The sequence below is a fragment of the Notechis scutatus genome, chromosome 4 (assembly GCF_049901735.1).
Source record: "Notechis scutatus isolate UNSWTSFEM ecotype Mainland chromosome 4, rNotScu1.2, whole genome shotgun sequence".
NCBI classification, from domain to species: domain Eukaryota; kingdom Metazoa; phylum Chordata; class Lepidosauria; order Squamata; family Elapidae; genus Notechis; species Notechis scutatus.
In genome coordinates, this window is record NC_142012.1 from 153,604,117 (window position 1) to 153,621,888 (window position 17,772).

Consider the following 17,772-nt stretch of genomic DNA (forward strand, 5'->3'; position numbering starts at 1 on the left):
CTGTTGCAATCCGATTGATAGGATATTCCAGTCGGGGGAAATGATACAGGAGAGGTGTTCCTTTCCTCAGCTGTGATTCCAGGATGAATCAGTATCTCCAACCTCAGTTTTATTAGCATTTAAAGATATGGGCGATGCATTCTTGTCTAGCTTGAATCCCAGGAGTGTGATACGAGTCAGGCTACATCATATCAGCCTGCAGTGGGAATACGATATTTCTTATGGATTGGCTGGGACCCAAGTGCCTTGTAGGTGGTAAATGAACAGATCAGGATGAAAGCTATAATAAATCTTTGCTGCACATTGACTGAATGGAGGGCATTCTGGCTTCTCCTGCCTGCACATCCATACATTTGGGCTAAAAAAAAAAAATCAAATTGAAGAGCTAATCTGGCTACAGCTGAATAAACAAGGCAATTTTCCCTAAGCCCATGGTGGAAGAAATAACCCTCAAGTCTCATTCTTATATTTAAAGGGGGAGGAGAGGATTATAGCAGGTTGAATGCTGTCAGGGGTTATATTTTGGCGGTAATAAAAAAATGCCAAAAGAGAGTGTAAATAAACGCCTTTGGCAGCAATAAGAGCCCACGGGGATACAAAGCTCATGATGGAAATTACCTGAGTGATGGTGGAGTTCAAGAGACAACTAGGAAGCAAGAAACAAAATAAGAAAGTGGCCAAGGAGAAGCTAAAAACATCTTGTCCCGGTACTGCAAAGGTTAAGTAAAGAGGAAGCTGAAAGGAAGGCCTCAGGCATGCTGAACTGGATGATTTAGCTGAGGAGAAAAACCTTGACAAATGGACTGAGGGCCAAGGAAGAAGTTTGGCACAAGGCATTTGAAAATGGGCTTTTAAAAGGAACGAAGTCAGCAAACAGAAAAAGCTTTCCAGCCAGGTCCTGGTGAGCAAAAAACAAAAAACAAAGCAACCCCCCCACTCCCACCCCACTCCACCACTCAAAAATCTAAAAGTCAAAAATAAGCAGTAATCAAAAGCAGAAGGCCTTTTTGGTCAACCTGGGAATAATTGTTGTGGTTTGCCGGCAGCCTGTGCAGATAGCAGTGGAATTGGACAGTGGGGAAGAACGGGGACGAGTCTGGGAGTCTGTGGAGGACTCGGATGAGGGTCCTGTGTCTGATGCAGAGATGGGGCCAGGACCATCTGGGGGTGGGGTGCTGACACTGGAGCCTCCAGAGTCTGGCAGCAGCGAGGCAGAGGAAGCAGGGGAGCCTGTTCCCAGTGCGTGTGTGCGCAGAGCTGCTAGAAGGCAAGAGCAGCTGAGAGAAAAGGGGTGACTCGGAAGAAAGGTTTAGAGGTGATTGCCCCTCCCCTAAGGCATAAGAGACACGCAAAGGTGACAAAACCTTTGCAGGAAGCAAAGTCGTTTGTTTAGTTTGGATTAATCCTTGAAGCTCTGTGTGGACTTTGTACTTCAGTTGGTTTCTTATAATTCATTTGGCACTTCAGTTGTTGGCAGCGATTCAAAGGAAAGAAAGGTGGGTGCTTATCTTGGGACTCATTACCGGCTGGGAATGAAAATAATTCCCGTGATGAAATAAAACAAGAGTTGTTTTAACTAAGCATGTACTTAATTACGCTCTCAGGAAGCCTTGGTCAGAACAATAATCTAGGAAAAGGAAATTTGTTCAATTGATCTTCCTATGAGTCCTGGTGGCGCAGTGGTTAAAGTGCAGTGCGAATCATCCTTGATTTTACAACAGTTCATTTAGTAACTGTTTAAAGTTACAAAGGCACTGGAAAAAGTGACATGACCGTTTTTCACACTTAAGATTATTGCAGCATCCTCCTACCTGTTCCACTACCGGTTTGGTGATTGCACACATGTGCACACACACCTAATGTGCATGCACCTAATGCACCCATGCAGCTTTCCCCACACCAGCTGAGGCCTGCACTGCCAATCAGCTGAGAGGATAAAGAAGAGAAAAGCACAAGGGCGGATGGGAGGGCTGATCCTGCACTTTTCTTTTTCCTCTCAGATGGCTTTTTTTGGTCCTTTCATTGGAAGATTTGTTTTTTTAGTACCGGTTTGTGTGAACCGGTTCGAACCGGCAGCATACCACCACTGCTCATGTTCATATGATTTACATATGGCTGCTTGACAACAGACTCATATTTGTGATGGTTGCAGGGTCACACAATCCCCTTTTGCGACCTTCTGACAAGCAAAGTCAGTGGGGAAATCAGATTCACTTAACGTGTTACTAATTTAAGAATATGCAGATATTCACTGAATGAATGGGATGGAAGAAGTCATAAAATGGGACAGAACTTACTTAACCAACTTCTCACTTAGCAACATAAATTTAGGGCTCAATTGTGCTAAGTTGAGGACTACCTGTATTGCATGCAAACTCTGCACACAGTTTGGAGTTCGATCCTGATGGGCTCCAGGTTGACTCAGCCTTCCATCCTTCTGAAGTCAGTAAAATGAGGACCCAGATTGTTGTGGGCAATATGCAAATAATACTTCCACATTGTAGACTGCCCAAAGAGTACTGTAAAGCACTGTGGAGCGATATAAAAGCCTAAATAGCAAAGCACTTAGACTTATATACCACTTCACAGTGCTTTACAGCTCTCTCTAAGCAGTTTACAGAGTCAGTATATTGCCCCCAACAATCTGGGTCCTCATTTTACTGACCTTGGAGGGATGCAAAGCTAAGTCAACCTTGAGCTATTCAGAATCGAACTGCCAAGCTGCTGAACTGCAGCCAGCAGTCAACAGAAATAGGCTGCAGTACTGCATTCTAACCACTGCACCACCACGATTTTTGCTATTTTCTCTCCCTTGATCTAGGGACCTTCTATTGGTCAGTAACCAAGGACTAAAAAGAGTTATTCCAAAGTCTAAGCCAGCTTTCTCCAACCTATTTTAGCTGTGCTGTGAGAGTGGCTAGCGTAGTCACGTTGCCAATATGGCATCAATTATCCAACCCATCTGGAGGATACCACGTAGTCAAAGTCTCATTGATAAAATGTTGATGAGGCAAAATGGTCAAAGTTATTATTATTTTTTAAATGTAGTGAATCTCTTGCACAATGGCAGCCTCACCCAACCCACTTGACTCAGTTCCTGTTTTTACCTGTTTTCTGGGTGTGTACAAACATATTCAGTGGGCTGGGATGCAAGAAGATAAAGACATAATTGGCTTACAGTGCAATTGTACCCAGGTCTGCTAAGAAATGTGCCTAAACAGCAGCCTACTCTGAGTGGAGAACAGCGAACAGGTTTCAGTAAATAGGATACCCTTACTTATTCCTTTTTTTAACACAAATTCTTTAAACTTTTAAAATATTTTCTAGCAGATTTGGATGAAAGTTGTAGCTATAATTGCCTTTTCTGAAATCTGAAAACTCCCTAAGTTGCAAAAGCAGTACAAGAGATTTATGCAAAGAAGGGATAAACTAGTTCATCATACACGTGAAAGACATCTGGCTGAAACTTTACTTCCTTTTAAGTTATAAGCCCAAAGATTTACTTCCGTTTAAGCCTACTTGCTCTTAAAATCCAATTCACTAACTCATTTAAGCTGAAATATGGAAATTCAATTCAAAGGACACTAACTATTACCAAACGAGCTATGTCTTTAGATACTTTGACATAGCTGACTTGCAGATTTAAGCTAAGTACTTCTTTTCCTCTCTTCCCTTATTAACTGGATAAGATATTTGATTGTAACAGTGGACTGAGGCAATGGTCTCAGGGAAACATAACTTTACTCACTGTTAATTTGGTGCCTCTAATAAAATCCATTATTGGTAAGATCTTTTTCCCGATGGTCTCCAGGTGTCTCTCGGCTTCATCTTTTGTGATAGGGCTGAAAGGAGCTTTGTGCTCTAGTGAGGAGGCAAATATCATCACTGAATATCATGCCCATACATTTATATTCATGGTTATATCATGGGGATAGGAACAGTTAAGGAACCACTAAAACATTGGTTAACTTCAAAATGCGTATGTGTGTTTGTGTGCATACATCCATTGAACGTGGTTTCCTACTTTGGAAAACTGTGCAAAACTCCGTATCAGCACGAACTGACCTGCTCAAATCGTCTTCACCAAATTGTTTTTCCTATCTTTGGAGTTGCACATAAGGTGGGATAAATGAAATTGATGGTGATCTAGTCTTAAGGCAGTGTTTCTCAACCTTGACAACTTTATGATGTGTAGATTTCAACTCCCAGAATTCCCTGGCCTGGAATTCTTAGAGTTGAGATCCACACATTTTAAAATTGCTGAAATTGAGAAACAGTATGTTAAGTAGAAACCGGAGAAAGAGAGAGAGAGAGAGAGAGAGAGATTTTACCACCTGAAAATGTTGGCAGTTTTCTACATGATATTTTTTCTAAAAATTTTCCAACTTCTTTGTTTTTTAGGCCCAGGGTCAGCAAATAGGATTGAGGAGATGGACACGACCAATCGGCTGTTTGTGGCAAACTGTGCAATCCATGAGGGTCTGAAATGTAAGAAAGGGAAGGGAGAACATCTACTATGGTGAGACAGCCATTGCTATTTGTTGTTCCAATTTACCAAATTTTCATAAACACCAAAATGGACTCCCATGTAAGCATCACAGAAGACAAGTATGCATTGTAATAAATTTAAATTATTTTTCTTGAAAGGAAGGAGTAAGGAATTTAATTTTTCAGTGCAAGAAACCTTCTCTCTCCTTGGGCTGAAAAATCCTTAGCTGCTTCTTGTTTTATTGCCGTGTCTTCAGATGGCTGCCTGGCAGGGGTGGGCTTCAAAAATTAGATTAGGGGGAAACCACTCGCCGACAACAAACAAGATGGGGTTGTGTGTGAAGACAGATGTCATCTGAGCCAGAGCTGATAATAGTTCACTATTTTTTTTTACAATTTCCCCCATCTATCAATGGTAGCATGCTTAATTTTGAAGGACTGTGCCATGTTGTCACCTGTATATATGTATTCCACATAGTCAGGATGCTTTTTGATAAAAACTTCCTTTAGCTTGTTTGTGTTTTCAGCCTTTATTTTTATGGCAAAGGGAGTATACATCACCGAAAAATATTCTGCTCTTGTGATAGCTTCTTCAATCATAGCCTAAAAAAAAAAAAGGAAAAAAGAAGGGGGAAAAGACAGATGATACAGCCTTTAAATAAAAACTTGAGCTACTATTTAAAAAGTACAAAAAGATGAGGAAAAAAATGAAAAAAATAATTACCTTCATGGATGATATTTTCCCCCTTAATAATTGCACAGTCATGCAAAGATAACATATTTCGGGATTGAATATTAATTAGAAAAAATAAATGAGTTCCAGAATGCATTGTCTGTATCACCCTGAGAGAATAAATTTTAATGTAGGAAAAGAACATTTGTAAACATTTCCCACTGCAGCAGGTCTATGCCTTCGGTGGGAGCAAGATAGACATTAGTGAATTATCTGAAAGATAATAAGAAAATGAAATTTATCTTCTCTCAAGGTCATATTCATACCATTCAAGATTTTGTTCAAAGCCAAGGAAACTGATTGAACTTTTATGTTGTTTTAAATATGGGCACTCTAGAGATGAAGTAGCATGCACAGAATAAAGTGAAGGAATAAAGAATTTGTGATTCACATCCTAAATTTGTAAGAGTCACCCACTCCTATAGGGAAAAGGCTAAAAGAAAAGTAGACTGGAGCAACAACTTCAGTAATTCATGATTTGGGACTCTCATCCATTAAATAACTTTCTTTGCTTTCTTTTTCTTAATAAAACAATAACAGCCAAAAAGAAAAATAGTCTGAAAAAGAAGTATAACAGCAAAGAGAAGCAGAAAAGAAAACTACAGAAGGGAAAATTAGAGAGAGAAGGGTATAAAAAAAGGGATGAGAAAAAGGGGGGAAAGATAGAAAGGAAAAGAACTTATGAGGGACAAAAACAGGAAATAAAGAAAAAGGGGAAATGTACTAGGATTAAAGGTATTTGCTCAGCTAGAAAACACAGAGACAATGGTTAAATTAAGTTAAAAGTGAGGATTCTGCAAAGGTACAAAAGATAGTGTTGTGACAGTAGAATACTGTAATGAGTTAGAAATGAAATAAGTAAATAATCTATGAGATAAAACTGTATTGTTATGTAATGGTATGTTTATTTATAATTAATGCAATAATAAAGAAGAGAGGGAAACATTGCAATTGTTTCTAAAGATTGATAAAATATTGAAAAGAAATGTGAAAGATTTATAAGGAAATTTATACCAGTTATTAGAATGAATTTGAATAATTATTTTGCTTATTAATAGTAAATAATTTATAAGATAAAACTGTATGACTATCCAATGGTATGCTTATTAACAGTTAAGCAATAATGAAGAAGGGAGGGAAACATTTAAATTCTTCTCAAAGATTGATAGATATTGAAAAGAAATCTGAAAGATTTACAAGGTTCATACCAGTACTAGAATGATTTTGAATAACTATTTTATTTACCAATGTTTATATATATATATATATATATATATATATATATATATATATATATATATATATATATATATATATATATATATATATATATATGTTTTCTTAAGTTTTCTGGTACTTACATGTATGGTGTTCGGCTTGGTTCGGGTATTTTCCCACGTCATTGTAGTTGTTCTTTTAAAGTTGTAGCAACGTTTCAGCAGAATCTCATCTGCCATCATCAGGCTTCTGTATTGTGTCCGTCTGTGAGTCAGACTTTTACAGTGGTTTCAGATTTGAATTTGGGGCAGCCTATTGCTGTGCCAGAATGGTTTTTTCTTCATCCTGATTGGTTGGGAGTCTTGGTCTGTGTTTATTGGTCTCGGAGTTTGCTGTGTTCTGCTTGATTGGTGTCTCTAATATCTTCTGTCTGTTTTTTGGCTCTGTTAGTTCCATGAGGTGTTTAGCTGGTTGGTATTTATTTTTGATGATTTCAAGGATGATTTCAAAAATAAATACCAACCAGCTAAACACCTCATGGAACTAACAGAACACTGCTTAACCAACACATATTTCATATACAAAGGACAAAGATACAAACAAATAGAAGGAGCTCCCATGGGATCACCACTGTCACCTGTCATTGCAAACCTGTTCATGGAAGAATTCGAATCCAGAGCCCTGGCCAATGCCATCCTCAAACCCAAACTATGGTTAAGATACATTGATGACACATTCGTGATTTGGCCCCATGGACAAGAAAACCTAAACAATTTCCTAACACACCTAAACAGCGCACACCCCAAAATCAAGTTCACCATGGAAACAGAAACAAACAAACAACTACCATTCCTAGATGTACTAATCTACAAAAAAACAGATGGCACACTAGGACACACCATATACCAGAAGAAAACCCACACCAACCGCTACCTCAACGCCCAATCCCACCACCACCCAGCACAGATAAACTCCGTGGCTAAAACACTAATTACCAGAACCAAACGCCTGGCAGACAAGACACACATTAAGACTGAACTATGCACCCTGACTAAAGTACTGACAGCCAACGGCTTCCACAAAAGCAAAATCACCAGCTTGATCCACAAAAACACACTGAAACATAATAGAGACCCAGAAGATGAACAGACCTATGGAACAGCTGTCCTGCCCTACATAAGAGGTACTACAGACAAAATTAGTAAGGTACTACACAGACATCACATCAGGACTGCCTTCAAAACAGACAGAAAAATAGCAGCCATCCTTAGCAACCCCAAAGATAAAATTGACCTGGAAAACCAAGGCATATACGAAGTCCCCTGTGCATCATGCCCGGCCACATACATTGGACAGACCAATAGAAGAATAAGCACCCGCCTGGATGAACACAAAAATGCAGTCAAAACGCTGGAACACACTTCCTCACTAGTCCAACACATGGAAGCCACAGGTCATAGCATCAACTTCAATGGCACCAAAACCCTGGCCACTATAGAAAACCCTAATCACAGAATCATCAGAGAAGCCATAGAGATTGAAAAAGACCAGAAAGCATGAATAGAAGAGATGATTCCACCAGGCTGTCAATCATTTGGAAGCCTGCACTCACAAACAAAAAAATCTCCACACCACAAGCCAGGCAAACACCTGGGCACAAACAGATCCCCCTGATACCTCCAGCTCAAACACATCCCAACCAGGCACCCAGATGAAACCCAGCTTCCTAACTAATGATAGCCGTCCATTTACCCGAAGCCAAGCTGCACTAAAGGCCTCCATTAAAGCAACACAATGCTGCCAGCCAATCAAGATACAAAAAGAGCCAAAAAACAGACAGAAGATATTAGAGACACCAATCAAGCAGAACACAGCAAACTCCGAGACCAATAAACACAGACCAAGACTCCCAACCAATCAGGATGAAGAAAAAACCATTCTGGCACAGCAATAGGCTGCCCCAAATTCAAATCTGAAACCACTGTAAAAGTCTGACTCACAGACGGACACAATACAGAAGCCTGATGATGGCAGATGAGATTCTGCTGAAACGTTGCTACAACTTTAAAAGAACAACTACAATGACGTGGGAAAATACCCGAACCAAGCCGAACACCATACATGTAAGTACCCGCGAAAACTTAAGAAAACACACACACACACACACACACACACACACACACACACACACACAATATATATATATATATATATATATATATATATATATATATATATATATATATATATATATATATATATAGTTTTTGCTATGTTTTTAGAATTTTTCTTTTTACATTTTCAAGGGGAAGTACCAAGCAGAGTCTGAATGATGAGATTTACATGATATAAAATAGATATTAGAAATTTGAATGTTATAATTTTAGAATGCACAAATTCAATGTTTAATGAGATTTCATATGATAATAACAATAAGATTTAAAGGTGTTGCACTTCGATTGGCAATCATAGGGGAATTTTGCTTCTTAAGAATGTTGGAAGAGAACATATGAAATTGTAAACAAGACAGACGAAAGTATAAGTACAATGAATAAAAAGATATAGAAATTTAGGTAAAAGAAATACAATTGAATAAGAAGAAAATGAGATAACCATACAAGAAAATTAAGAGAAGTAAAGGGAGAAATAGTGAGAAGTTGGAAAAAGAGTAATAAGATATGAAGTTGAATACATAAGATGAATATGCATATGAAATTATGTCTGTATGGAAATGTGATAACCCGGAACCATGCTGTACTCAAATAAGATGTTTTATTTGTTTTGTTAAAACTCAATAAAACTTTATTAAAAAAGAAAGAAAAGGAATATATAAATAAGTATTTTCTAACTTTCACAACAATTGCAAACCAATTTAATAATTCTTCTTCCCCTTTGAAGTTAAATATCTTTTCATCTCAAGACCCATTCCTTATCTATAGGCAAATCTCTAAAATATCAGTCTTGGTGTCAGCAAAAGTCCATAAAGAGTTGTTAGAACATTGGGGGGAAAATGTCTTATTTTAATCTTGATCACATAAACCAACTTTGTTTACTTCTGTCTTTTAAGTTTTAATTCAATCAAATATTGTTGTAAGATTGGGTTGCTCTGCAATTCTTTATCCCACTGTGCAGAATTCTTTAAGCATTTAACTTTTAACTGATGAGAACATTTTCCAGATCATTCTGGTTCATCATTCATATTTTCTTTTCCCCTTTAAAATGTCAACCAATCAATATCCAGTAGAAGGTTCTTTTCCAAATCACACTTTCAAATGAGGAACATAGAGGCTGCTTCCATTTAAGAATAGCAAGGTCAAATACCCTCATTGGGAAGAACCAGTTGTTTACCTATGGTCCATGTTTCTTCACTCCTGATTTGACACATCATGATTTTGAGTCTGGACCTCAACTGGCTGACAATTCTTCTACGGTGTTTGGACATTTGGACTTTTCTTGTTCGCTGTTTTGAATTTGGAATTCTCTTAAAGCAGGCTTGCAGAATGTTGGGGATTTGTTTCTGTATGGTGTATGTGTGTGTGTGTTTGTACTCACATTTCCCTTATCAGTAAGGTTTGCAACCACCTCTCGGGTGAGTTTTGCCTGGCACAAGACAGGCTTACCAGCATTTTACTTAAGGATTGCCCAGTCTAGTGATGGCTAAATGGCTTGAAGTAACCCAGCTAGTTTTGTGCTTGTGGCAAAACTAGAACTCAGTTCTCCTAGTCCAGGGGTCTTCAAACTTGACAGCTTTAAGATTTGTGGACTTCAACTCCCAGAATTCCTCCTCCAGTCATGTTACCTCAGGAATTCTGGGAGTTGAAGTCCACAAGTCTTAAACTTGCCAAGTTTGAAGACCCTTGTCATAGTCAAATATCTTTAAACACTACACCAAACTTACTCTCAATCTCCTTGTCCTCTTATTTAGGATGATGTTGGGAAGAGTGGTCTGAAGTTGGGCAAAACAGGAAATATGGAGATACCAGTTGGGTTGCAAGCCGTAGGCATACAACATCTTTCAATCAAGGCTATATATCTTTCTCTTAGGCATGGTGGTGATGTGAGGACATTCCTAGAGGAGTTTAAGTTATCTATTTAAAGGCTTTCTTGCAAAATAAATAAATAAGCAAGCAAACAAATAATATTAATATTGTTTCTACAGAAACATTGACATGGGATGGATTCTAAGTACTGACAGTTGGATCTGGAGAGCATTAGAGGATGGCCACTCTTATAAACTATGGATTAGTTTAATCTATTAAACTACAGTGGCCTGGTTCGCATATAACAATTACCATAAATTATAAACCCAATCCATATATGAACTGAGTATTTGTGGCTTATTCAGCAAATCGTGGTTAAATCAACCATGTATTGCCATAATGTATAAGCTCAGCCCTTCCTCACAAAGTGGCTCATATCAGTTAACAACCTATCTTGGGACACCTTGCCTGAATCCAAACATAGAATGTACGCATATTTGTCTTTCACTTTCAAAATAGGGTTTTTTCTAATGATATGTTACAATTCAAATGAGATAGATCTCATTTGAAGGGCTATTTTTCATATAGATTGCCTTTCATGAGGACAAATTGACAAAAGCAAAGGAGGAATTACTTCTGTGTGGAACTGAAAAATTACTGCATTCAGGTTTATTGGCAGATGGACTACCAGCATTTTGGCACTCAAGGTCACTTCTTGGAGATGCAAAATTGTTCACAAAATGATGTGGATATCTAAGCAGTGTTTCCAAAGGTAGAGACTACTTGCCTGGAAAGAAAGGTTGAGGAAAATAAAAAAAAATATTTTTTTCTTTCAGAATTGCCACAAACAGATATTTTGGGTTATATTATCCCATGTCACTAAATGCTGATTCTGATAAAAACAACTTTTTGATCAGTTTGCCTTAATGCCACCTGCCCAGAAATAAAATACATCAAGAGGTCATTGTAAAGCAGAAACTCTGCTTTGCCAACCATCGAGAAACATGACTTTATTTGCTAAGAGCAAAGATATATATTAAATCCGTGTATACATCTAAGGGAATTCAGAATTGCCTGTACTGTTAAACAGAGTCAGGCATTCACCTCAGGCAGCTGGGAGAAAAGCAACAAAGTACTGCAGAAGAAAGCTGTAAGTCAAGGGACCTGCCCTGGATCTGCCCTCTTACTGACAATGTCTAAGCAATCAGCTATCAGGTCATTCCGCCTTTGGATAATGGGTAGGAGAAGTGCTTTCTTATTTTTTTGACTGAGACAAGAAATACCATATATCAATTCTGAGAGGACTTCTGAGCCTTGCTAGGCCTAGTGAGGCAACTACAGTCGGACCACAGGACTCAGTATCTGAAGGATCTCTGAAGTGTCTACTTAAGGAAGGACTGCTAATAAGGACAAGAACCAACTAATAGGTTAGACATCAGCGTTTGGTCAAGGGTGAGCATCCTATGGGCTCACCAAATGTCCCTTTTGTCTCATCCTAATATATCAGGGGTAGGGAAACTTGGCTTTTCTATCACTTATGGACTTCAACTCCCAGAATTCCTGAGTGAGCCATAAAAGGTTCCCCATCCCTGGCCTACTGGTTTTTCAGTTGTGGGGGAAATCAATTTTTGACTTGAATGGGACTGTTTAATATACAAATGTAGGACATATAAAGAATATTGACCATTCAAGTCAAAAATTGATTTCTCCCACAACTGAAAAACCAGTAGGCCAGGGATGGGGAACCTTTTATGGCTCACTCAGGAATTCTGGGAGTTGAAGTCCATAAGTGATAGAAGAGCCAAGTTTCCCTACCCCTGTAATGGATAAATACAAAGAGACAACGGTTGCAGGACTTGGGTTCTAGTGAAAAAAAGGACTAGGGGAGGCATGACAGCAGTGTTCCAACATTTGAGAGACTCCTACAAAGATGAAGAGGTCAAGCTATTTTCCAAAGCATCAGAATGCAAGACAAGAAAGAATGGGTGGAAACTAACCAAGGAGAGAAGCAACCTAGAACTAAGGAGAAATTTCCTAACAGTGAGAATGATTAACTAGTGGAACAGCGTGCCTTCAGAACAATGGTGGGATTAAAATTTTTTTTACTACTGGTTCTGTGGGCGTGGCTTGGTCGGTGTGGCAGGGGAAGGATACTGTAAAATCTCCAATCAGAGGTGGTATTTGCCGGTTCTACAAACTACTCAAAATTTCCACTACGGTTCTCCAGAGCTGGTCAGAACCTACTGAATACCACCTCTGCTTCAGAAGTTGTGGATGCTCCATCACCGGAGGTTTTTAAGAAGAGATTGGACAACCATTTGTCTGGAGTGGTACAGGGTCTCCTGCTTGAGCAGGGATTGGACTAGAAGACGTCCAAGGTTTCTTCCAACTCTGCTATTCTGTTACAAAGAGATGAATAATTGGGGTTAGCACATTAGTTGCTCATTTAATTATTTTAATCTTATGTGCATTTGCTAAGTTACAATATTACTCATTATGCCTATGGGGATCAATGAAGCTCAATTTTAATAGGGGTTTTATCTTTGAAAAGGTGTGACAAACTGCCTGGATACAGATAAAGCCTTTATGGAGGCGCAATGCTTTGATTTGATGAAAAATAGAAAAAAAATATCTTGATTTTTCTCAAGAAGTGACTTTGGTTTTAGGTCAGGGTCTCTTGCTTGTCTGCTGGTTTGCCATTTAGAAGGGGATGAGAGCCATTAGATGGCAGCAAAGAGTTTCAGAGAAGGATGGCACCTTCTCTGGGGAAAATGTAATGGGGAAATGATGAATAGAGTGAATGTTGCAACATGCAACATTAGTTGACTGAAAGTGTGTGCATGAAAATTAGCGTGTTGGACTTCAAGGAAAAGATAGGCTTGAGGAATGGATTTAAAAGAGGTATATCCAACATCATCAAAGGAAGAAGGATGGAATCCCCTGACAAATTATATGGATGACATTACGCATGATGGTCAATTAATGTTTACTCTTTAGCTTTACAATGGCGCCATTCTTGCAGAACTGCCTTTGCAATGCTTAGCAGTGTTGGAAATTATAACCCAACCCTCTTCTAATATAACCCTCTTCTAATATATTTTAGGACATACTAAAAAGGCAGATGTAGAAACTCAGAGAGGCAGAAACTCAGCCCCCCCGCACCTTTGATAATGGGCCACCAAAGGCCTGAGCCAGGCTATTTTACATAACAAAGATCTATTTCAGGTAGAGCCATAATAGGAATTTCCCAAAGCCCTTTCATTACATCATCCAGCAAGGCTCAACCAAGCCTGGGACTCAGGACAGCCTACAGAGTTGCCCCTGCATGACCCCATGGGAGTCTGACAACCAATCAGAATACAAGCTGAAATTCAAATCCCAATAGAGGGCATAAAACCAAGGCACTCTGAGCATTTCTCCCTTTTTCATAGGATCTCAAGACATGTGATCCTGTTCATCAATAAACCTTTTTGTCAAGCAACTTCCATGAATTCAGTGTCTTTTCCCCCACTTGGAACTGAACCCAGAAGGCTATTTCTTCCAACAGCAGGGTACAGGCAAATGTGAGCCACAGGGGCTTCTGAACTGAGCTTCCCCTGTTGTACAATGTTCTCTCTGCTCCTTTCCCCACCCTTTGCAAGCTTCAGAAAGTGTAGAAATCAGAGTTTCAAAGTTTCTAACCTTTGCCAGGATCCAAAGGACACAGTCAGTAGACTTATCACTGGCAAAAGTATCTGGCAACAATGCCAGAGAATGCATCCTGCTATCTAACTGAGAAATAGTAAATTGTATTACCCAGAGAAGGAACTACAAAAGAAAATTAAGGGAAGGTGTTTGAATTAAACAAAAAGAAGCATAATAATAACAACATTAACAACATTAACAACATTAACAACATTAACAACATTAACAACATTAACAACATTAACAACATTAACAACATTAACAACAATAACAACAATAACAACAATAACAACAATAACAACAATAACAACAACAACAACAACAATAATAATAATAATAATAATAATAATAATAATAATAATAATAATAATAATAAACCCAACCTGAACAGTTCCTAGGTCCTTGGTGAGGACTTGAGCTGTTGAGCTACAAACCAGCCCCAAAGGCTGTGAATCTCACTAAAGATTTATTATTATTATTATTATTATTATTATTATTATTATTATTATTATTATTATTATTATTATTATTATTATTATTATTATTATTATTGGTGGATCATCTACATTGCCATACCTGGTGACAGCAGAATCAACGCGAAACAACTTGAAAAAGTCACCAGATATCAGGACTTGAGAATCGAACTGCAGAGACTCTGGCATAAACCAGTGCAGGTGGTTCCAGTGGTACTCGGTACACTGGGTGCTGTGCCTAAAGACCTAGGCAAGCATTTAAAACAATTGGCACTGACAAGATCACCATTGGTCAGCTGCAGAAGGCCACCTTACTGGGATCTGCTCGCATAATCCACCGATACATCACGCAGTCCTAAACACTTGGGAAGTGTTCGACTAGTGATTTGTGATACGAAACCTAGCATGGTTATCTCGTTTGCTGTGTATACTGTCATTTTTGTGTATATTAATAATATTAATAATAATAATGAAAAGATGCATAGACAAACAGATGGAAGGATGGAAAGGGGAATAGGTGGTGTTTGATTTACAACAATTCATTTAACAATCGTTCAAAGTTATAATGTTGCTGAAAAAAGAATCTTATGGGCATTGCGATGATCAACATTTGGACACAATCATCATGTATTAATGATGGTTATTGCTTTTCCAGTCTGGTCTGAAGCTGAGACTGGCCTTATAGATGGGGCATTTTATTTGGGCTAGTCGTGTAACTTTTCTACCTCATAGGTTTAAATCATTGAATTGTAACTTTGATTTTGATGTTATCTTATATTTATTATCTTCTTTTCTCATTATGCATTTAGAATGCTTTCAGGGAAGCTAAAGTTATTGATGGTCACTTGTCATGATGGATATGTATTATTTTCAGCATCAGGATTACAATAGTACATCGTACCAATTGGTGAGGAATGTGGATAGGAAGATACAATTACTGCTTACTAGTATATACTTCCCAAAAGTAATGAACTCATCTCTCCAAAAAAAAAAAAAATATGGTGGAGTAGAGAGGTCTTAATTTTGGACTATACATTGAATATCCTTGCTACAACCTCCTCCTCCCTCCTCCTCCTCCTCCTCCTCCTCCTCCTCCTCCTCCTCCTCCTCCTCCTCCTCCTCCTCCTCCTCCTCCTCCTCCTCCTCCTCCTCCTCCTCCTCCTCCTCCTCCTCCTCCTCCTCCTCCTCCTTCTTCTTCTTCTTCTTCTTCTTCTTCTTCTTCTTCTTCTTCTTCTTCTTCTTCTTCTTCTTCTTCTTCTTTACTAAGGGCAGAAAATGTACTTTTCTCCATTTTCCATTTAATAATAATTTACCCATAAATAAAACATAACACTATCAACAGTTGAAGACATCTATCTTACCTGCCATGCTTTGCCAGTAACGTTGACCACATCATGTACTAGCTTATTATTTAGGCTCTTAAATGTATTTATTAATTTAATCCAGGGGCAATGTTTTAATTCATAGCAGAGTGCTTCTAAAAATGCCCTTTCAGAACAGCTGCAAATTATATGTTTCTACTGAGCAGCATAAGGCAAAAGAAGGAAGGCTTAAGAGAGATTTATTCTAAAGTTCAGGAAGTATTAGATGGTACAACACAGTATAAGTGAATGATTTGGCAGGAAAGAAAATCTAGATTTAGTGTCCTTTTAAGAGATGTGTGCATGAAAGCTAATTTTTTGTGTGTGGTTTCAATCAACATTTCAGGAACAGTCGGAGTACTGTACTTCATCTGTGGATACCCATCCAAATGAGCCTACGCATTGTGATCTACCAATAGCAATAACACTTAGATTCATATACCGCTTCATGGTGCTTTTACAGAACTCTCTAAGCGGTTTACAGAGTCAGCCTATTGCCCCCAACAAGCTGGGTCCTCATTTTACCCACCTCGGAAGGATGGAAGGCTGAGTCAACCTTGAGCCTGGTGAGATTTGAACTGCCAAATTGCAGGCAGGCAGCAGGCAGCAGAAGTAGCCCTGCAGTACTGCACTCTAACCACTGCGCCACCATGGCTCTTATCTGCATTTAAATCTGAGGTATCTGATGTAATGAGATACATATCTTAATATATGTAATAATATCTTAACTATATCTTAATAGGTATCTCCTATCTTATGATTTATGATTTATTACTTATTTTTTGTATCTTGTGATTTATGATCTATGACTTACCACTTTGTTGATTGCATTTGCACTTAAAAGGTTATGCACCAGAGACAAATTCTTTGTGTCCAATCATACATGGCCAAGAAAGAATATTCCTATTTTTATAAACTATTCCTAATCTCAATACACATGTCTTAGGGCATTTTTAGGACACTTTTTTCATTAAAGGTGTATTCACTAATCCTTGAGCCAGCCAAAGAGAATGCTGGCATTCGCTTCTGCTGCTTGGTCCCCAGGATAAACTTTATTGTATCAAATTATGAGGCTGAGAGATGGCATTGTCCTTACTAATTTAACCCAGGACAAGTTAAGGAAAGTGATTAGTGGATGCTTAATTTCTTCTCCCACCAACTACAGTATCGCCTACAAGTGGGAAAAATGTCTAGTAATTATTATTCTTAATATATGGGGACAAACAAGGACTGATTATTGGAAGAGCAGGCTTAGCCACTGATGAAGTTGTCCAACTAACAGATGGCTGGTAATAAGGAAGATCCAAAGGTGCTTCCCCTTCCCCCCCCAAGAGGCAGCTGGAGTTTCCATTCCACACCATTCAGTCGGAGTTAAAGAAGCTTCTTGGATGAGAAGCAAAACGTCTTCAAAGAAAAACCAGAAAGTCCAGTTGCCTCTTGAAAAAAAGCACCTTTGGGACAACCATGACCTGGACGGCTGAGTATCTCCACAGACATTTACTAAGGGAGACATGGAGTAATTTTAAGGTGACTTCTGCTGATGTACTGCTTAGCAATCCTTCCTCTATGCTTTGACCTCATAATTGAGCAATTTCTGAACCAGGGGTCTATCGTACTTGTGAAAGACTGCTGCTCTCATGTTCAACAATAGCTTGGCTGAAACATCACAGTCATGGAAGGAATTATGAGCTGAGGTGGAAGAGAGCAATTGAACAGTGATTGAGCAGCAGAGTTGAACAAATTTCTTCCTCAATTGCTGTGGTAGTTCAAGGACATGTCAGTAATGCCAGGGAGTGGCCATGATTTCCAGTTCTGATTGTGGTTGGCAGCACACA

At 38.6% G+C, this 17,772-nt stretch overlaps 1 protein-coding gene across 1 annotated transcript in view; it reads right to left on the reverse strand.

The window, feature by feature from the left end:
- Nucleotides 1–17,772, reverse strand: part of SPATA16 (spermatogenesis associated 16) — a 213,933-nt gene that overhangs the window by 64,876 nt on the left and 131,285 nt on the right. Inside the window, exons 5-7 of the mRNA XM_026668387.2 lie at nucleotides 4,944–5,091; nucleotides 4,335–4,481; nucleotides 3,749–3,861 (exon numbers count right to left, since the gene is read on the reverse strand). Coding sequence (XP_026524172.1) covers nucleotides 3,749–3,861; nucleotides 4,335–4,481; nucleotides 4,944–5,091 — 408 coding nt within the window. The remainder of the gene's footprint in view (nucleotides 1–3,748; nucleotides 3,862–4,334; nucleotides 4,482–4,943; nucleotides 5,092–17,772) is intronic.